The sequence below is a fragment of the Papio anubis genome, chromosome 6, assembly GCF_008728515.1.
Source record: "Papio anubis isolate 15944 chromosome 6, Panubis1.0, whole genome shotgun sequence".
Taxonomy (NCBI): domain Eukaryota; kingdom Metazoa; phylum Chordata; class Mammalia; order Primates; family Cercopithecidae; genus Papio; species Papio anubis.
In genome coordinates, this window is record NC_044981.1 from 33880575 (window position 1) to 33903070 (window position 22496).

The 22496-nt window shown below is 44.0% G+C and overlaps 1 protein-coding gene across 4 annotated transcripts in view; it reads right to left on the reverse strand.

Annotated features, from left to right (window-relative positions):
• Window positions 1-10331: 10331 nt before the first annotated feature.
• The window catches only part of FKBP5 (FKBP prolyl isomerase 5), a 116592-nt gene continuing 104427 nt past the window's right edge, over window positions 10332-22496 (reverse strand). For all 4 annotated transcript variants that reach the window (XR_002521530.2, XM_003897498.5, XM_017957823.3 and 1 more), the window contains 3 exons: window positions 17013-17198; window positions 13719-13958; window positions 10332-12672 (listed from right to left, as the gene is read on the reverse strand). Coding sequence is in view for 3 of the 4 variants with exons in the window: in XM_003897498.5 (XP_003897547.2) it covers window positions 12565-12672; window positions 13719-13958; window positions 17013-17198 (534 nt within the window). In the remaining variant the exon portion in view is untranslated. The remainder of the gene's footprint in view (window positions 12673-13718; window positions 13959-17012; window positions 17199-22496) is intronic.

The window sequence follows — 22496 nt, forward strand, 5'->3', positions numbered from 1 at the left end:
GTAGGCTTGATTTAGTTATGATAATCATAAGGTGACTCGCTACGAAGTGGGAAAAGACGGTAGAAGAATATAGTAGATATAGGAGGGTTAGGTTTTTCTTAGCTTTAGTTTGGTAGGACTTTCCCCTGGAATAGTGGCCCGTGACTCCAGAGGTGGTGATGTTTTTTCACTCGAGTATGATGAGTTCATCCTTTTTTCGCTGTTTGGGCTGCAGTTTCAGTGGCCAGGAGTACTAGGTAAGGTCCTTCCCAAGCTGGTTCAAGCTTTCCTTTTTTCCACCCTTTGATGAGGACGTGATCTCGGCTGATGTTGATGTCCTGGGAATTCCAGGGGCGGCACCTGTGCTAAGAGACTTTTGATTTTAAGAGAAGAGAAAGTGGAAGATAGACCAAGTGCATAATTTTTGAGAGACTGATCTTTTCTTTTACATGTAGGAATGTCAGTAGTGGAATGTGTAAATAAGATAGCCCATATAACATTTTATAAGGGGATAAGCTGATATCTTTCCAAGGGATGGTTCTGATTCTTAACAAGGCAATGGGGAGACATTTAGTCCAGGGTAGCTGGGTTTCTAGGATTAATTTGGTTAGCTGGTTTTTTAAGAGTCTGGTTCATTCTTTTTACCCTTCCTGCCAAGGGATATGGCATTCCCATTTTATGTCTAGCACCTGGGCTAGCTTTTTAATGACATGTGCAGTGAAATGGGCTCCATTATCTGAATCCATGTTTTCTATTAGTCCAAACCAGGGTATAATGTTTTTAACTAATGCGTTAACTCCATGACTGGTGGTTGCACTTGAGAATGGAATAGTTTCTACCCAGTGAGTGAAGTGGTCTGCTATTACCTATAAGTACTTCAGGCAACCGATTGGGGGCATCTCGGTGTAATTAATTTGAGCACTTTGGAATGGTCTTAGCCCTGGATTTTTGCCCCCAGGAGGTTGCCTTTTTAGGGTTTGTTTATTAGTTTTTCTGCACACCCTGTAACTATCTACTACTTGCTTAGCGAGAGTATATGTGCTTACACACCCATAAACTCTGAGGACTGCACCGCACATGGCTTGAGGTCCCCAGTGAGATCCTTGATGGAGCTGCGACAATATTTCCCTCATGAGAGGTTTAGACAACATTTTCCTCCCGTCTGGTAGTACCCACCTTCCCTCTGAGCTTTTCTTGGCTCCTATTTCCTTTAACCGTTTTTTGGTCTTTATGGGAGAAGAGGGGGACAGCAGCTGGAAGGGAGGCAAGGGGCTAAATGGAAAACGGGTACCACTCGGGAAAAGGCAGCTCGCTTTCTATTTGGTCAGCTAGATTATTTCCCCAGCTTTCAAAGGAAGGGTTTTCTTTTTACTATTTTCCCAGGATTTTAACATTTGACCTCGATTGGAGGAACTCATAATTTCTCTCGATTTCCTTTTTTTGACCATGTATCAGGATGGATATGCTTTTCATCTGTGGTGGTGAGTAAGTTTAGGGAGGTGAGAAATTTTCCCTGATTAATATAGTGGCTTAAGCCAAATTTCAGCGTTAGATCTCTCCTAGGTTTGTTCTTGCCTCTGGAATTAACAGAAATTTAATATTAGCTGATCTGCTTTTATATATGACTTTTGTTTCTTTTTCCCATTTGGGACATTATCTTTTGAAGTGACCTATTCTTTTACATTTGAAACATTTGTCTTCTTTCTTTCTCTGCCTCTCTCTCCCTCTCCATCTGGCTCTGTCTTTTCCTCCCCCTCTCTCTTTCTCTTTCTGCCTCTCTGTCTCTCTTTGCCTCTTTTTCTCTTGCTCCCTGACTGACTCCCTCTTTTCCCTCTATAGGTTGATCTTTCCAATTCTCTATTTTTTGTAATGTCTTTGTGATATTTGGCTATTAGTAACAAAATGGAGCTTTAACATCCCCTGTCCAAGGGAATCCTTTAGGTTTAAGCCTGTATTTTTTTTTTTTTTTTTTTTGAGACGGAGTCTCGCTCTGTCGCCCAGGCTGGAATGCAGTGGCCGGATCTCAGCTCACTGCAAGCTCCGCCTCCCGGGTTTACGCCATTCTCCTGCCTCAGCCTCCCGAGTAGCTGGGACTACAGGCGCCCGCCACCTTGCCTGGCTAGTTTTTTGTATTTTTTAGTAGAGACGGGGTTTCACCGGGTTAGCCAGGATGGTCTCGATCGGCTGACCTCGTGATCCGCCCGTCTCGGCCTCCCAAAGTGCTGGGATTTAAGCCTGTATATTTTCTTACCTGTTCTTTGAGTCTGTTTAAAAACTCCATGGGCCCTTTGTTTTTTCCTTTCTGCATATTAAATGTCGGGAAATATTTTGGGTTTGAGGCACTGATTCCCGAATCCCTTTAACTATCATTTTCCTAGGACCTTTCATGTTTTCTCGGTGGGCTGCATTGTTATTATCCCACTGGGGGTTTTGGGCCGATGATTTTTGTTCTGCTGCAGGGAGATTTTGACTGGGAGGGTGTTTGCACTCCCAGACTGTCACAGCCGCCCTGCAGATCATGGTTCTTTCCTCCCCCAAAGAGAGAATACTTAAGATGGACATTAGCTCAGCCCAAGTGTATACGTGTGGTCCTAAAAATTGGTTAATTTGATCCGCAACCCTAAAAAGATCATCTAATAGTGGTTTAAGTTTCCTCCTTAGGTTTCTGACCTCTGAACTAGTTAAGGGGGCATTTACAAAGCCAGTTTCCCCCTCCTCCTAGAGGCACTTCGCTTAAGGGAAAAAGGGTTGGGGTAGACTTTTTTGAGGAGGAGGGGAAAGGGAAATTTTGAATCCCACATGCTAGTGGATTGTTTGGGGTTAGGGATTTTAATTTCCTTAGGGGAGGTATTTTCTGGCTTGTTTCCTGCAGTTTTTAGGGGATAGAGGAGGACAGGCCCCTGCCACCAGCGCAGGGCATAGTCTGCTTCTTCCTGGGAGGCAGGGCTTTGGTTATTTACGTACTTTATTAAAAGTTGACAAATCTAATCCTTATTTGACCCAAACCTTGGCCAGAAAACTGAACGTTTAAGAATAGGTTCTTTGGTCCAAATAAAACAACATTATTTTATCATCTGTTGCTTTTCCTTATGTTTCGTCCTTTGTAGTTCCTGTTTTACTAGGGGTATTTCCCATCCTGGAAGTTAATGGGGGCTCAGTCTCTCGTATGAGAGATTTCTTGCACCCTTTTCCCTGGAGGCTCAACCTGAGTGTGTGTGGGGCTCAATCTCTTTTACTAGAGATTTTTTTTCTTTTTTGCTCACTTTCCCTGGAGGCTCAACCCCCACACTGGAGATTTCTTGCACTCCTTTATTTTACTCCACACTCGCTTTGCACTTACTTGTGTGTCTCATTTACACACTTTTAACCTCCAAACTGTCCTGACCACCAAGGAAGTACTTCCCCACCCCCACAGTTTTTCTTACCTTGGTCTGTGCCTAGAGTTACCTGGTCACCATGGTAACTGCAGATCTTTTCTTCCCCTGTTGCTGAGAATCTGGGTTTATTTGTTGTACCGGGTGGGTCCTGATTCTTTACCCCTGAGGCTACCACAATAAGGCAGCGGGACGCGTCTCCTCACAAGAGGTGATCAGAGACCCTTTCCCGGAGGAGAATGAGGTCCTCATACGGGCCACCAAATTTGTTGGAAACAAATGCTTGGTGCTGCAAAGAAGAACTAGCACTGAGACAAAGGATCTCTCAGCAAGGCAAATTTGCTTCTGCAGAAGGGTGCTTCTCGTAGGTCTGGTTGCCACGAGAGCACCCCGAACAAAGGAGGGAAGGGGTTTTATTCCTAACGCAGCTTGTCCCTGCTGCTGTGTCCTGTCTCCATTGGCTGGAGCTGGATCAATCTAAGCTGAACCCAGTTGGCTAACTTGAAAAGTGCAGGAATGTGGTTACACTGGCAGGGGTGGGGGACAGTTTCCGCAGGAAGGGTCATTGCGATGGGAGGGGTAATTCACAGAGTGGGTAGCAGATGTGGAATGTGGGCTCTGTAGATAAGGACTGGCGGGAAGGTCGTTTACCAGGGCAGGGGGACACAGAGTAAGGAAGTCTGGCCTTGAAAGCAGGGAACAGAGGACAAGGAAACTGAAACAAGATAAACCTTTGAAGAAGAACTTCTTACTATATTTAACACCAGCCTGGCCAACATGATGAAATCCCATCTCTACTAAAAATACAAAAAAGCCAGATATGGTGGCCCATGCCCAGTTACTTGGGAGGCTGAGGAGCAAGAATTGCTTGAACCCGGGAGGTAGAGGTTGCAGTGAGCCAAGATCATGCCGCTGCACTCCAGCCTGGGCAACAGAACGAGACTCTGTGTCAAAAAAGAAAAAAAAAAAACCCTGAAAAATTGTTAAGATGATAAATATCATGGTATGTGTTTTCTACTATAATTTAAATAGTTGTATAAATATTAGCCATTGTTATTTCACGGGTGAGGAAACAAGATATCCCAACACAGAGCTGGACCCAAACCAGTGCTCTTGCCAAACATTGGAGGCCTCTGGGTTCCTCAGACTGAGGAGGTCCTGATGAGGACCTTATGAGGGGCCCTGTTTTGCAGTTATCACCTAAGAAATCACACTGCAGAAGCGGGCAGCACTCTGTAGGAAGTCTGGTCTTGGTGATCATCCAGTCAACTGGGGTTGTCTCAGGTTATAACTTGGTTCTGAGGCCCAGACTTGCAGCCTGAGGGTGGCTTGGTTTATTTGTTTACCTACTGTCACATTTGCTAACAGCTGAAGGGTAGAAGGGTGCAAACCTCACTGTACTGTCTTATTACAATCTGCTTCTTGTCAACCAGACATGGCTGGGTTCAGAGAAAGTTTAGAAGCCCATGTAGAAAGCCTTGCGTGACTTTGTGAGAGACAGAGTGGGGAGAGAGAGAAGCATTTACCAACTCACTCAAGCAGTGTAGCTTTCTCTGCAGGGGAAGTGTGTTGGTGACAAAGAGGTGAGGGTTCCCAGAACCGTCAGGAAGTTATTTATTTATTATTTTTTGAGATGGAGTCTCACTCTATGGCCCAGGCTGGAGTGTAATGGCACAATCTCAGCTCACTGCAAGCTCTGCCTCCCAGGTTCATGCCATTCTCCTGCTTCAGCCTCCTGAGTATCTGGGACTACAGGTGCCCGTCACCATGCCCAGCTAATTTTTTGTATTTTTAGTAGAGACAGGGTTTCACTGTATTAGCCAGGATGGTCTTGATCTCCTGATCTCATGATTCACCCACCTTGGCCTCCCAAAGTGTTGGGATTACAGGCATGAGCCACTGCGCCTGGCCTATTTATTTATTTATTTGAGACAGGGTCTCACTCTATCACCCAGGCTGGAGTGCAGTGGCATGATCACAGCTCACTGCAGCTTCAACCTCCTGAGCTCAAGCAATCCTCCCGCCTCATCTGAGTAGCAGAGACTACAGGCGTGCGCCATCATGCCCGGCTGATTTTAAAATAGAGACAGGGTCTTGCTTTGTTTCCCAGGCTAGTCTCAAACTCCTGGCTTCAAGTGATCCTCCTGCCTTGGCCTCCCAAAGTGCTGCAATGACAGGTGTGAGCCACTGCATCTAGCCCAAATTTCACCTAAGGGGGTAGTGCTAATTAAGATGTAGCAAAAACATATTTCCTTGAAATTCAGTACATGCTAGTGACCATGTAGTAAACAAAGTTAGGTGTGGTGTATCTGTACAGTTGCCTTGTAAATAAAGGAAACTGGTTTTTTGCAGCTGTATTCCAGTAGGCAGGTAACTGAAAAACAGATATAAGGACATAGCTCTCTGCTCCCAGACTTCCGCCTGGTGTGCCAAAGAGATGAACATCCTGCCACCAGGAGAAACCATCCTGGCTGGGCCCAGGGCAAGAGGGATGGTGTAGATCAGGGTAGGGCTGGGCACTTTTCGCAGCCCAGATACTTGGAGAGAAAGCACAGAGGTGGAACAGTGGCCAGCTGGGGGCAGCGTTGAGGAAGGGCTTGCCCAGTAGCACTGGGCTGGATGTCAGCAGTGGGGTGGGCCCTGGCTTGACGGTCTCCAGTGTGGCTCTGAATGAGTGGGGAGAGCTGGAGAGGCAGGCTTGAGTTTCCTGCTGTTCCCTATTTTGTAGGTGTCAGCCGCAGACGGCAGATGCTCTGTGGTGGTGCAGCCGTCTGCCTGCCTTCCTCATTTTTCACTTGCCTGCGAGTCGCTCAGCCCAAGGGGGCCCCATCTTTCACCTCAATGGAACAGTATCCGGTTCACAACAGATGGGCCAGAAATGTTTGGGGGCTGGCTGACCAGGGCACCAGACTGGGCGGGGTGGTCTTAGAATACTTTTAAGGAAAATAACATTTGATCTTATTTGGTAAACTTTGAGTTATTGATTGTGACTAAAAATAGATTTAAGATCAACGTAGCCTGAAGACCATGGACCCATTTTACAGTTATGGGCTCCCAAAATTCAAGTTGCTGCTGGTTCATCACTTGGAAAATAATTCAAGACACAAAATCAGGCTGCAGGGACAGCCAGAGTATCATGGGGCTTTGGCCTCCACATCTCAGGTAACAGGAGTGAAGGGCCACTGGAATACAGTCAAGAGGCTGCCTTCAGAGGAGGGACAAAGCCAACTTACTGAGCATCTGCTATGTTCTAGATGGGGGATGACGGATTGGGTGCTGAGGATGGTGATGAGTGAGGCAGTGTTCCTGATCCCTCAGTGGGAGAAGGGGAATCACATTTTATTAACTATAGGTAAAGGCTGGTGTCATGTTAGGAAGACTCTGGTATCCACAAAGGGCAATAGGATATACATGAGTTTAAGTTTTTTATTTTTATTTTTATTTTTTGAGACAGAGTCTCGCTGTCACCCAGGCTGGAGTGCACTGGCGCCATCTCGGCTCACTGCAAGCTCCGCCTCCCGGGTTCACGCCATTCTCCTGCCTCAGCCTCCCGAGTAGCTGGGACTACAAGCGCCCGCCACCTCGCCCAGCTAGTTTTTCGTATTTTTTAGTAGAGACGGGGTTTCACTGTGTTAGCCAGGATGGTCTCGATCTCCTGACCTCATGATCCGCCCGTCTCGGCCTCCCAAAGTGCTGGGATTACAGGTTTGAGCCACCGCGCCCGGCCTAAGTTTTTAAGACAAAAAAATTCAGGAGTCCTTAGTGTGGAAACATGGTTGTGAGCAGATGTAATACAAACTCATCAAGTCATTCACTAAAATTAGTCATTGCATTCCCAAATACTCATCATTAACTATTTATTCTTACCATTTATTTCCTTAGAAGCTTTAAGGAGATAACTTTAAGCCAAGAACAATGCCTACAATAAGGATTTATCTTATGAAAACACGTTATCCCAGAGCAGACCTAGGCTGGAAATATTTAATACCTCAAGAAAGGCTTAGACACAGGCCAAACCCGGTGGCTCACGCCTGTAATCCCAGCGTTTTGGGAGGCCAAGGCAAGTTGATCACCTCAGGTCAGGAGTTCTAGAACAGCCTGGCCAACATGGTGAAACCCCGTCTCTACTAAAAATACAAAAAAATTAGCTGGGCATGGTGGCGGACACCTGTAATCCCAGCTACTTGGGAGGCTGAGGCAGGAGAATCACTTGAATACAGGAGGCGGAGGTTGCAGTGAGCCGAGATTGTGCCATTGCACTCCAGCCTGGGCAACAAGAGCAAAACTCCCTCTCAAACACAAAAACAAAAAAGAAAGTCTTAGCCACATGGTGTATTTGCAATGTGTCAACTAAGCCAAGATGGAAACACACATCCCAGAATTCCTTCCCTGCTTAGTTATGGGTTAGCAAGGACCAATGACCTTGTGGAGATTTGAGAAGTGGAAATAATGTAGCAGCCATATTTTTTTTTTTCTAATTTTAGAGACAGGGTCTCACTCTGTTGCCCAGGCTGGAGTGCAGTGGCGTGATCATAGCTCACTGCAGCCTTGAACTCATGGCCTCAAGTATCCTCTCACCTCAGCCTCTCAAGTAGCTGGGACTACAGGCGTGCACCACCATGTGTAGCTAATTAAATATGTATATTTTTTGTAGTGATGGGGTCTTGCTATGTTGCCTAGGCTGGTCTTGAACTCCTGGCCTCAAGCAATCCTCCTGCCTCAGCCTCTCAAAGTGCTGGGATTACAGGTGTGAGCCACCATCCCTGGCCCCTAAAGTGTATTTTTAAAAGATGCCTCTGCTTAACACGCTGGTGAGCTTCCCACCATAGCTTTGTTCCAAAGTAGACTATGAGGCCTGTGGCTCTGCTGCCATTTCAGTTCCACCGAATGTGCGGGAATTCTAAGGAAGTACCAACATCTCCTTCCATACACCAAGAGCATCATTCGTCATACTAGAAAAAGACCTATTTTAAGATGGTACAAGGGCATCAGGTGACCTGGATGGCCATGGGCTGGCTGTATCACCATTCTGGGTCCTCCCCATTCTTGATTCTCCAAGGTTCCCTCATCTTTAGAGGACAATCCCTGCCTTATAAACTGTGCTTGAATTGTTCTAACTATAGTTACCCAAACAAGATGCTGTCAAAAATCTTAGGAGTTGTATTTAACGATGTCTCTTTCTTGCCATATATTATTAAGGTCACACGTGGAGATTCTGGGCAATTACAGAGAGTGCCTTCTCCTCCCACAGAAATCTCCACGTCAGACATGTAGTAGAGAAAAATCTGAAGGGAAGTACTGAGTCTACCAAAACTTTTCAAGCCATCAGAGACCGTCTGTCCTTTTATGCACTTTTGTCAGCCATTGTCATTCAAATGCATAAGTAGCCAGCTGATGGAAAAAATATACAGCTGGGTTGGGAAATTCTGAGTTTCAGGATTTTGACTAACTGGCTCAAATTCAATGAGTTTTGTCACCAATATTGGAGATAGTCTCCAGTCTCAAAGAATACAGGGTTCAAATGTACCATACTAAAAGCAGAGTTCAGTGTGCTGCTAAGGCCAAGTGAGTCTAGACAAAGCCCTTCACTGGCAGTCCTCATGTTTGGAGGTTGTGCAGGCTGCCTCTGAATTACTGAGATACAAATTTACAGCCGGGAATCTTCTCTGGCTCATCCTCAAGGTCCCTAGGGTGATCATTATTTTCTTAGAAAAAAAAGCATGCAAATAAAGGGAATTTATTACTGTTGAGATAGGGTCTTGCTCTGTCACCCAGGCTGGAGGGCAGTGGCGTGATCATGGCTCACGGCAGCCCCAACTTCCCAGGGCTCAAGTGATCCTCCCACCTCAGCCTGTAACTGGGCCTAAAGGTGCAAACCATCACGTCTAATTTTTGTACTTTTTGTAGAGAGAGGGTCTTGCCATGTTGCCCAGGCTGGTCTCGAACTCCTGGGCTCAAGCGACCTGCCCACCTTGGCCTCCCAAAGTGCTAGGGTTATAAGCACAAGCCACTGCACCCAGCTAGGAATTTATTTCATCACCAAACAATTTAACAGCCAGGAGGGAGAAATATAATTCAAATCCAGAGATGAAGCCAATAATTCAGAGGGAATAAAGGGTGACTAGAACCTGCATCAGCCTGTCTGTAGACCTCAGAGGTCCTACTAAGTACCTTTCCAGCACCATACCACTTTCTTTTGCAGTGTGAAAATTAGGATTTGCAGTATATGTGACATCTCCTTAGGCCTTGAGAGTCTGTGATGATGGGTACTGATACATGCTACTTAAGAAAGAAAATGGACGCTCAATACAGACTACCACTTGAGATATGCTTACTTATGTTTCATATATTAAAGGGCACAGTTAAATTTTATTTTGCAAATTGAACCTACCTTAAAATCAGCTTAAAAAGGTGAAATATCCACTGGCTAATGAAAAAACAGAACCCTTTTATTTTTCTGATTACTTGGTTCTTTTTAGCAATGATGCATTCTTCCGCCACTTTCACCCCAATGTTGGTTTCAGGTGCACCTTAGAGCAAAGTGTAGGACGATACTGTCCATTGCCAATTTTCTTATTTTTTATTTTATTTTTTTTTTTGAGACCGAGTCTCTGTCACCTAGGCCAGAGTGCAATGGCACAATCTCAGCTGACTGCAATTTCCACCTCCCAGGTTCAAGTAATTCTCCTGCCTCAGGCTCCCAAGTAGCTGGGATTACAGGTGTGCACCACCAGACCTGGCTAATTTTTATATTTTTAGTAGAGATGGGGTTTTACCACATTGGCCAGGCTGGTCTCGAACTCCTGACCTCAGGTGATATACCTGCCTCAGCCTCCCAAAGTGCTGGGATTACAAGCATGAGCCACCAAGCCTGACCTCTCTGATGTCTAATTTCTTCAAGTTGGCCCCCACCATGGTTTTTTAACCAATATAGCTTTCCCTGAAAATCACTTAAGCAAAACCAAAAACAATGGGAAGTCACATTTGTTTTTTTGGATTTATTTAAAGAACACACAAAAAAGTGCATCTAAATGATTAAAAAAAAAAGTCTTTAATTCATCATATGCTGACTTGGCAATCCATATGCAGCCTAAAAGGTTGAAAGATGCCTGTGGACTTCTACACAAATTGTTTAAGATGACTGAATTTGATACCAGAATACGTGAAGTGTCTTCTTGAGTGGTGATGGGCACCCTGTAGTTATTTGCTCAGAACCACTCACACACCCTTTCCCTCCCCACACACACTCTTGCCAGTTCCCCCTGGTGAAGCACAATACACACGTGAGAGACAGCTGGCACCATCTGAGTCTTGGAATAGCTTTCTTATTTGTTATCTGCAAAAAGCTAGGTGGCCTTTTTAGTATCAAATTTCAATCTTGGCCTCACTGGCACCATACTCTACAGAGCTTTCCAAACAGTTTAACAAGTAAGCAAAATCAACGTTTGCTCTTCGTATTTCGTAGGTGAGACTGGGGCTTTTAAAAGAAATATTTCATAAAAAAGACAAAAGCATAAATGAGAAATTAGAGGGATTTTAGTTATCATTAAAGGAAAAAACTCACAAATTGATTCCATTCATTCCGTGGAGAAGAAAAGTATTATAAAAGGTAATAACTTGATTTTTAGGTTTTAAGGGGGTCCTAATCTAATAATAAAAGTCTTTTGATAAAACCACCATAAAAATAAAAACTAATTTAAAATATAACTGCCAGTGTTTTTTAGGATTTAAAAAAGTGAGATGTTCCAGGTTTAAGCAAATGGTTCCTTGGGTTGCCAAATGCATTCCCATGAGTATTTCTTAGGCTGACGGAATAGAGAGCCATGCTCAATCTGTTTACCCGTAAGGACTGAAATTCAACTACATGTACACATTTATTTTAAGCCTTGCCCTAGTTCAATGCTCAGCTCAAGTACTGGAGATTGAGGCTGCTGGCTGGGTCCCGGCATGGGAAGCTGTCTGCAGCTCTTTCACAACTCACGCCAGAACAGAGAAGCTTGACAGGGCAGGAAAAGCGAGCAACTGTGTGTCAAACCTGAGGGTGAAACCCCTACCAGAGAAGAGCAACTACTTATTTGTCAACCCTATAGATTTTGTTTTTTAAAAATTAAGCTTAGTACTAAAAAGTCAAAATTTTTTTGCATGATAGAGGAGTGTAAATAAAGTTCCATAAACCAGTATACATATGCTTATGAGCCAATAATCTTAAAAAGACAAAAAAAGCTGCATGGATCCTAAATGGTTATGTAGATAGATCCACTCCAGGTCAAAAATATTGTAAGAACAAGTCTTAAATTCTTAATAGCAAGGATTAGAATGAAAGAAGCAGCTGAACAGTAGCAATGCTGGGAGGAAGTACTGTGTATTGAATATGATTTCCTAAAGGAATAGAGGAGGGAAAAACACAATTCTGACTGCTCTTTTCATATTTCAGTATCTCAGAACTTCATCGAAAATAGGAAAAGGTAATCCAGAAACTCTCATCTGCTCATTATCATTGCTGAAGGTGTTTTAGGAATGACAGAATTACTCCCCCAGGGACAGGCTGCGTGCGGGAGAAACCCACTGTCACAAGGAGGCTGGCTGAGGAGGGGACTTTGGGGGGTGGCTAAGTCAGCAAGCAAGTGGCCTCTGAGGTTCTGGCTTTCACGTCTGTGACACTGCCGTGGAACTGGGGAGACATGAGACCCCTCTACTGTGGGTTCTGTTGGTTAAAAATGCAACAGATGACATTTATAGCACTTCAGTCATTTAAAAAAAAACAAGCTCATCCTCCTTCCCCTACCCTACCCACCTGTAGGAAAGAAGAAATTCATGACGCATTTTTTTAAAGGTTTCTGCAGTGCTATTAAAGTTCAAAGGTAAAACCTAACAGCCCCACATTGTTAGGATGATCTCAAGGGACCCTGAATTAGATACTGAAGGTTGATAGAAACTGAAATGAGCTGGACTTAAGCTGCTGGCTCACTCCCTCCACACCACAGTCATTTCTGTTTGTTCCACCTGGAGTGGTCCCATGCCACCCCTCAGTGAACCCTCCGGGCAGCAGCAAGGGGGCTGTTTTTGGGAAGCTACTGGTTTTGCCATTTGCTTCCAGAATCACATAGACTATAACAAACTTTACATTAAACACTGTTCAGTCCTGAGTTGGGGGAAAGCCCATTGAGGAGGGGGCCGAGTTCATTGGGACTCTTCCCTCCTTGGCGTGGCGTCATACGTGGCCCTCAGCTTTCTCTTCTTCCGCTGCTGGACTGTCTGTTCCTTTTTCATTAGTGACCCCTTCTGAAGTCTTCTTGCCCATCGCTTTATTGGCCTCTTCCTAAGGAAGAAATAAGCAATCAAGAAGGTCAGAGAAAAAAGAAGTGAAATAATTCCTGGCTCCTCCAGACTGTGTATCAGGTCCCAAACACAAGGGGATTGCAACGATCTTCTCCAGGTTATCCAGCTGGGTAGGTCAGTGCTGTGCTACCGATAGTTAGAGTGGGAGCTTCACCTTTCTTTGGTTGACACACAGGACAGCTGTGAGATAATGAAGTCTGGGCATTCCTGGAGACTGGGGATGGGACCACAGTGCCAACTATGCTGTAGGGAGGCCGCCCTCTCTCCAGACAGACCTCTCCTGCCACACTTGCCAGCCTGGCTGCCAACCCTCAAGATAACAGGCGTGATGTTGGGGCTCCTATAACATCCCATTTCCTAGGAAAATCAGAAGTCTTAATGAGGAAGTATTACTTGAAAAAAAAAAAAATCCTGATGGGTTTACAATTTTTCAAAAATGACAAAAGGGCCAGGCATGGTGGCTCATGTCTATAATCAGCACTTTGGGAGACCAAAGTAGGAGGATTCCTTGAAGCCAGGGGTTCGAGACCAGCCTGGGCAACAAAGTGAAACCCTATCTTTACAAAAAATAAAAAAAAATTAGCCGGGTGTGGTGGTGTGCTTGTCCCAGCTACTCAGGAGGCTGAGGTGGGAGGATCACTTGAACCAGGGAAGTCAAGGCTGCAGTGAGCCATGACAGCACCACTGCACTCTAGTCTGGGTGACAGAGATTCTAACTTGGGGGTGGGGAGTTGGTGCAAAATTGCTGTTTTTACCATCGAAAGTAATGGTAAAATCCACAATTACTTTTGAACCAATCTAATACATCTGAAGGGAATTTACTTTTCTCATCTCTCACGACGAGTGCCTTTGGTGACTAGAACTGCCCTACTCAACCTTTGGATCCAAAGCATCCTCAGCCTCAGATCAGATTGGAAATCGTTTTTCCTACTCTTGAGCCTCTTGGGTTAACTGTTCCTGTCCCCTAAAATCAAAGGGGCACGGCAGGCTCTTGATCCACCTGCAATCAGCGGGCTCTGCACACACCTTGGCATCCTGCTCTGCAAACTTCTTGAACATGTTGGCGTATATCCTGCGGTCCCGCTCGTTGTGCTCCTTGGCCTTTTTCTGGCACATGGAGATCTGCAGTCTTGCAGCCTTATTCTGGGGGTTTACTTCCAGCACTTTCTCAAAGTCACCTTTGGCTGACTCAAACTCGTTCATGAGCAGCTGGGCTTCACCCCTCCTATACAAGCCTTTCTCATTGGCACTGTCCAGTCCAAGGGCCTAGGAATAGATGGTTTATATTTTAGAAAGGATGAATTTTAATAAATTCAGCAAACAGCTTACCAAAGTTCTCTTGCCAAAGGAGATGGAAAAAGTGTATTTAAAAAATGGGGCTCAAGATAATTATATACTACTGATCAAAATTTACTACCCAAATTATTTTCTGCATTTAATGCAATTTCTAGAAAGATACCAAGGAGATTTGAGAGGGGGCTCTTGAGAAGTTCATTTTAAAGTTCATTGGAACAAGTAAGTGCCCAAGAATGGCTGAAAAAAAATGGGAAAAAAGAAAAAACTAAGAGGCATTGTCCTACCAGAGAAAAAGACAAACTTTAAAACTACTGAAATTAAGACAGTGTGGTTACTAGTATGTGGACAAACAGCTCAGTGAAACAGAACGAATCATTCAGAAACAGTCACGTGTCTGCATATAAAAACGTTTGAAAATGACAAGGGTGGTAATATGAATCAGTGGAGAGTTAACTTTAAAATAAATGGGGCCAGGACAGCAGCTATCCACGTAGAAAATAAGAGTTAAGGCTGAGTGCAGTAGCTCATGCCTGTAATCCCAGTACTTTGGGAGGCTGAAGCAGGTGGATCACCTGAGGTAAGGAGTTCAAGACCAGCCTGGCCAACATGGCGAAATCTTGTCTCTGTTGAAAATACAAAAATTAGCCAGGCATGGTGGCACGCGACTGTAATCCCAGCTAGTTGGGAGGCCGAAGCAGAATTGCTTGAACCAGGGAGGCGGAGGTTGGAGTGGGCCGAGATCATGCCACTGCACTCCAGCGTGGGTGACAGAGTAAGACTCTGTCTCCAAAAAAAAAAAAGTTAAATTCTAACCTCATATTGTAAGCATAAAAATAAATTCTAGATCAATCATATTTACATATAAAAAACCATAAAATGTTTCTATTGTTTTATATTTTAAGATATTTAAAATCTAATTATTATTTTTTTGAGGCAGAATCTCACTCTGTCGCCCCGGCTGGAGGGCAGTGCCTCAATCGCAGCTCACTGCAGCCTCTACCTCCTGGGCTCAGGCAATCCTCTCGCCTTAGCCTCCGAAAGTCTGGGGGTTACAGGTCACAGGTGTAAACCACTGTGCCTGGCCTCAGTTATTTTTATTTTTATTTTTTGAGATGGAGTCTCGCTCTGTCGCCCAGGCTGGAGTGCAGTGGCGCGATCTCCGCTCACTGCAAGCTCCCCCTCCCGGGTTCACACCATTCTCCTGCCTCAGCCTCCTGAGTAGCTGGGACTACAGGCGCCCGCCACCTCGCCCGGCTGGTTTTTTGTATTTTTTTAGTAGAGACGGGGTTTCACCGTGTTAGCCAGGATGGTCTCGATCTCCTGACCTCGTGATCCGCCCGTCTCGGCCTCCCAAAGTGCTGGGATTACAGGCTTGAGCCACCGCGCCCGGCCTATCAGTTATTTTTATAATCTTGGTGTGGGGAAGTCTTTTCTAATTAGAAAGGAGAAGATAAATTTGACTACATAAACATTAAAACCTTCTTTAAAGAGAATGATATAATCAACAAAGCTAAAAGAAAATTGCTGGGGTGTGGTGGCTCACACCTGTAATCCCAGCACTTTGGGAAGCTGAGGCAGCAAATCACCTGAGGTCAGGAGTTCGAGACCAGCCGGGCCAACATGGTGAAACGCTGTCTCTACTAAAAATACAAAAATTAGCCAGGCGTGGTGGTGGGCATCTGTGGTCCCAGCTACTTGGGAGGCTGAGGCAGGAGAATCGCTTGAACTCGGGAGGTGGAGGCTGCAGTGAGCCAAGATTGTGCCATTGCACTCCAGCCTGGGTAACAGAGAAAGACTCCATCTCCAAAAGAAAAAAAAAGAAAAGAAGAAAGGAGAACAGGCTTCCTATTGCCAAAAATAGGGTTAACAGTGATGCTATATGACTGCTTCTGTCAACAGAAGACAGACAAATAATGTAGTCAAGGCTGTGCTGGGTGTGATACCTCACAACTTTAATCCCAGCTCTTTGGAAGACACCCATCTCTACAAAAATAAACTTAAAAATTAGCAGGGTGTAGTGGCATGCACTTGTAATCCCAGCTACTCAGGAGGCTGAGGTGGGAGGACAGCTTGGGCCTGAGAGTTTGAGGGTGTAGTGCATTATGTTCATGCCTATGAATAGCCACTGCACACCAGCAACACCTTGTCTCTAAAACAGAAACAAAACACACACACACTCTCTCTCTCCACTGTGTATGAAAAAAATGAAAAAATATGTATAAAATTAATAACCGGTCTTGGGAGACAGGATGCGATAGGAAACACTGATCCACAAAATTAAAAAATAATCTCACAAAGAATGTACAAAATAGTTGCCTTGTTTTTCTTTTCCTTTTATGTCTACCTTTAAGATACATCCAATGATTAGTTTTTACTTTTACCCACAGTATAATATACACTGTTCACCCTGAGACCAGATACCTAAAATAGTATCAGCTGGTGTATATCAGAATGACACATAACGATACAGATGATAAACCATTGTTACTACTGTGTGTAAGCACTCAAAGACCAAAGAGAGTATTAATAAGACAAATGTAAAAATGAAAAGGCTGCTGATGCTCTGTGGACCTTTCAAATTATTTATGCATATCAGTGAATAAATGATTATAATAAAAATTGACCTACATATATGCTTTATATGAACAGTTGCAGTCTGTTAAAGTCCAGAAAAGCTTAAGTTAAATCTGCTCTTATTAAACTGAACCTGAGAAGTTATACATCTACTCTGATATACATACTACAGTTATAAGGAAGGTCACGGATAAAAATTATTTAATTTTAATCAAAACTTTTCTTCAGAATGCATTATGACAAACAGTCCTAGGTATCATAAAAGTCTGGCTATAATAAAAATCTTGCTCAATTTCCCAATTCATACTGAGAAACAAATAATCCCAAACATTCAAATAAACAAAGCAAAATGAAAAATCCTTCAATCTTTGGCTGAGAGGAAGCAAAAGACAGAGATGGAGAAAAGATCTGGAATATCTCAAGTCTATCTCACAGGAGACACAGCGTTACCTTGTCACAGCATTCGACAGCTTTGGTGTATTCTCTAAGCTTCAGGTAGCACATGGCCAGGTTCAGAAAGGCAGCAAGCAGAAATGATTCAGAAGCTTTTGATTCCTTTTCTGATAAACCATATTCCATCTCTAACCAGGATACTATCTTCCCATACTGAATCACCGCCTGCATGTATTTGCCTCCCTAGGAGAAAAAAGTGTCATTACTTGTACTCGGTCTTGAGGGTGTACAAAAGAAAAGCAAATCCTCAAAGGGAAGCAACCCCTCCAGCAAACCCTGGTACAGCTGGTTTCTTTCTTTCCTTCTGGAGGTGGCTCTCCAGGTGCCTTTCCCACTCCCTTGGAGGCCTCGGTGGCCTGTGAGCTGGTTTGGGGCAGTGCCTGAGCACTGTCTAGTGCTTCTCTCCAGCATTTCCATCCGTCCCTTTGGCGTAGTACAGCCAGAGTACTACGGTCGTACTATCCTTTGGTGTAGTAGAGCAAGGCTTCTGGGCTACGTTCTTTGATGCCAATATTCTTTGGTGTTTTTTTTTTTTTTTGAGACGAAGTCTCGACTGTCTCCAGGGCTGGAGTGCAATGGCGTGATCTCAGCTCACTGCAACCTCTGCCTCCCGGGTTCAAGCGATTCTCCTGCCTCAGCCTCCTGAGTAGCTGGGACTACAGGTGGCCACCACCACGCCCAGCTAAGTTTTTCGTATTTTTAGTAGAGACAAGGTTTCACTATGTTGGCCAGGCTGGTCTCGAACTCCTGACCTCATGATCTGCCTGTCTTGGCCTCCCAAAGTGCTGGGATTACAGGCATGAGCCACTGCTCCTGGCCTATTCTTTAGTCTTTCAAAAGGACTGTGAGCAGTTTTAGACCATGCCACTAAAAAAAAGAAGAGGAAGTTACTTTTCTCTTCAGCACTTCACAGCAAATACTACATTCTGGCAAGTGCTAGTTCCAAACACAGCCAATCTTATTTGAACCAATCTCTGTTGCAACTACTAAACTCTTGTCATTCATAGTGCAAAAGCTGCTCTAGACAGTATGTAAATCAATAGGTGCAGCTGTGTTTCAGTTAAACTGTACTTACAAAAACAGGCAGAGACCAGATTTGGCCAGCAAACTGTAGTTTCTGACCCATCTATAGGCAATGGGAATACAAATAGTTGGATAGTAGCATACAACATAAATCACAACTACAAAACAATATACATCAGAAAGGTCTTTCAGCTATGTGAGAAAAATCTTTCTCCTACTCATATTTTTGTTCTTACCTGATTAGAATTAGAATTCTAACAATTTTAACAATCACATCAATAAATTATATATACATATATATATGCATGCTCATATCAGAAACTCTGGGGGCCGGGCGCGGTGGCTCATACCTGTAATCCCAGCACTTTGGGAGGCCAAGGCTGGCGGATCACTTGAGGCCAGGAGTTCGAGACCAGCCTGGCCAACATGGTGAAACCTCTTCTCTATTAAAAATACAAAAATGAGCCAGGTGTGGTGGCACATGCCTGTAATTCCAGTTACTTAGGAGGCTGAGGCACGAGAATCGCTTGAACCCAGGAGGCAGAGGTTGCAGTGAGCTGAGATCATGCCACTTGCACTCCAGCTTGGGTGACAGAGCGAGACTCCTTCTCAAAAACAAAACAAAACCCCTCTAGGGCTGAGACAATGTGTTCACTGAGATTTAAGATGAATGAAAGAACTGGGGGATCGCTGGTAAACACGCAAATAGAAACAGGAGTGCAACTGGGGACTCTCCTTTGAGGAGGCGATAAGCTCAAAACCACAGAGGACACATCTTGCCAGATGGCAGAGGAGCAGCCAGACCTATCAGGACATTAAATTCAATGCCTGACCAACAGTGTTAAGACTATGTTACTAGGATTTACTACCGTCAAAGCAGCGTGTACATCTCACCGCCGCGTTGTCTCTCCCCACAAATACTCCAACCCTCCCCCAAGGACTCTGAGTAAGAGAAAAACCATAGAGCAGGTGTAAAAGGATGCTCCTGTGACACAGGACTTAAAGCGGGTGACATAAGAAACGCGCTCTGCCTGTAGAAAGGAAGCCCCGGTGTAGATTTTCTGGTGATGAAGATGGGGCAGACCTGTTCCAGCTGGAGGGCCTGGGTGTGAATGAGGGCCAGGCTACATCCTCGAACATCCTTCTTCCCAAGTCACTCGCTTAGGAGAGAGGAGACTGGCACTAAAATCAAAGACTGTCACCCTCTCTGCCTCAGAAATGTGTGATACAGGTTATTCATAAGGACCCAGGGCATTTTATTATAAATGCTGAAATTCTTGAGGACATTAGATTTGCTATGGACTAAATTGTGTCCCCCATCCCAAATTCCTATGTTGAAGCTCTCACCCCCAATGTGACATCTGCAGATGGAGCGTTTGGGGAGGGAATTAGGTTAGATGTGGTCATGAGGGTGGGGCCTCATGATGGGATTAGAGCCTTTACAAGAAGAAACACGGTGCTGGCTGCCCTCTGCCCTCTCTCCACTCATGTGCACGTGGAAAGGCCACGTGAGGTCACAGCAAGAAGGGAGCTACAAGGAACCAGAGGAGAGGCCCTCCCCAGGCACTGACCCTGCTAACACCTTGATCTTGGACTTACAGTCTCCAGAAGTAAATTCCTGTTGTTGAAGCCACCCAGTGTAGGTATTTTGCTGTGGCAGCCCAAGCTGACTAAGACAATACTTACATTTTGTCATAGCCTTAGGCCTACCCCCTCCTTTTTTGGATGCTACAAAAAAATAAGAATAAAGTCCTCACCAGTTTCAGGTCGAAATTTTCTTTCTGTCACTGCCTATTCTCTTGCTGGTCTTTGAGGACAGGCAGCATTCTCCTCTCCCTTTTGGAATATTCAGGGTTTAGCACCAAGAGGTCTTTAATAAAGGTTTGTTGAGTAAATATTGAAATCAAAGGAATGTAAGTATGGAAACAAAACTTTTTCTGAAGTGGTGTGGTGGCTCACGTCTGTAGTCCCAGCACTTTGGGAAGCTGAGGCAGGAGGATCTCTTGAGTCCAGGAGTTCGAAGCTGCAGTTAGCTATGCTTGTGCCACTGCAATCCAGCCTGGGTGATAGAGTAAGACCCTGTCTCTCTTTAGAAACAATACCAACAACAAAACCTTTTGCTATCATTGGGAGCAAAAACGTGTGGGTGGGAATGAAAGGTGCTGTTTCATTGAGATGAGATGGGAAGGACAGGCATTTCCCCTGTCATGCCTCATTTCTTCATCCTCTCTCCTCCTCCATCTCTAATGTACCTATTAACTTTTCTGATTATCTCCTAATACATTATGTAGGGAAAGAAAAGAAGAGCCAGGGAGGACAAAAACCTAGATCTTATCATTTCAGTAAGTTCTGAATAATCAGAATGGTAGAAGGCTATGGTAAAACAAAACACCAAAAAACAGGTATTAGACTTCTTAATAGTTCCTTTACATTTATAGGGCATTTAAATTCTTTGAAAGCTCTTGCATATATATCATGTAACTTTATTTAGACTTGAACTTCCAATGAGCGAAAAATCTGTCTTGTACTTCCTGCTGAGGTACTAAAGCAGTTCTCAACCAGGGGGTGATTTTGCCCTCCCAGGGAACACCTGGCAGGTCTGGAGGCATTTTTAGTTGTCATAACTGGGTAGGATGCTACTGGCATCTAATGGGCAGAGGCCAGGAATGCTGCTAAATATTCTACAATGCACAAGACAGCCCCACACAACCGAGAATTATCCCACTCCAAATGTTGATAGTACCGAGGTTGAAAAATTCTGTACTAAAAGAAGAGATAAAAGAGGGTGGACTCCTCTTAGGAATTTTTTAAAATCTCAAATTCTAGAGTCATAAATGGCTTATTTCTAAATCACACTACTGGTATCTTGGAAGAGCAAGGGTGGTGAAAATATAGCAAAGCCCGATTTATCTGAAGAGTTCAGAGGTTGAACGATTCTCCTCAACTAGTTTGTTTTAGAAATGTTTCTTTCCAGGAGAAGCACAAGGGGGCGCAAGAATCCCACATCACTTCAGTGTCCTTAGCCTTCTTGCCACTCTGCTGCCAAGTCAGAAAAAAAAAAACAAAACAAAACACTGACCAGGTGTGAGTTAATGCTCCTGTCCTGCAGAACACACAAAAACTGTGTCTGTTTAACTGGCTTGCACAATGCCTGGCTTAATATTATGCTGTTACCTGTACTTAATAATTATTTTCAGAACCAAATAAAGAGTTCTCTATTTTTCTTCTCTTTGGTAGTCAGAGGTTGAAATGAGGATTTTACATCTTCAATGGCAAAATCATTCCCACTTAAAAGCTGAGTACAATTCAACCCTACTCAGGAGAGAGGCTTTACCCATTTAGGTATAAACCAAACCAACAGATCAATGGAAACAGAATTCCAAGATGCATATGGCATGAAATACAGATTTTTAGTTCAGCCCATCTCTGCTCTCACCTACACATCTAGACTCTGTGCAAATGCATAACATGCCGAGTCAGACACCCTGGAGCGACAAGGCCCGGGAGGGCAGTATGGCAGCTGGAAACCTTCCCCGAAAGTTGGGAAGGGAATATGTACAGGAAACTATCTACTAACCATTTTGAAGCTAAAGCTAGGACTACTGCTGGGATCTTTTACCTATAATTATAAAGGTGCCTCCAGGGAAGTTTTTAGTGGTACAAAATGTTCAGAGACATTCTGGGAGAAAAATCTTAGGTCAGTGGTTTTGAACCTTTCATTAATTTTTCCCCAATGGACTAATGTTTTGAAAGATTTTGCCTATCAAATTCCATGCTAAAAATAATTTGTTCCGTATGTGTGACTGCTGATCCAGATTTGTATCCAAAGATTGGTAATTTTAAGAAGGTTCATAATAGTATCACTCTTGCAGTAGTGATGCTAATAAGCAACAAAGTTAAGTAACTGTACAGACACTTACTCATTGCTTTCCGCTACTGATTACTAATTCTGGCCATCTCTCTGTATATATTCAGAACACAGCTATATGACACATGGCTTCATAACATTATTTCATTACCAATAATGTTCTCCAAAATTCTGTATCATAGCAACCAATTAGAGCCTCTGAATAGCTGAGCTGCTTTACTACACTGAATCGATATGATTCTACTCAAAGGCCAAAAGCCTCAAATCTTCCCAAACTGTTAATATTCTACTTAGAAGTATTAAGAAATATATAAAATATATAAAATACAGTTCAGGATTTTTACGGACTTCAGAAATATAGAAAATACCGTTAAGGACCCATGATCTTAAGAAATTTTGTAGAAACATTTTTCACTCTAGTGTATTCCGTATTTGGATATACAAACAACCCATTTGGAATCTTACTTGAATAGTTTAGAAGTATCCATATACCTCAATTAGAATTAAAAACAGGCCGGGTGCGGTGGCTCACGCCTGTAATCCTAGCACTTTGGGAGGCCGAAGTGGGCAGATCATGAGGTCAGGAGATG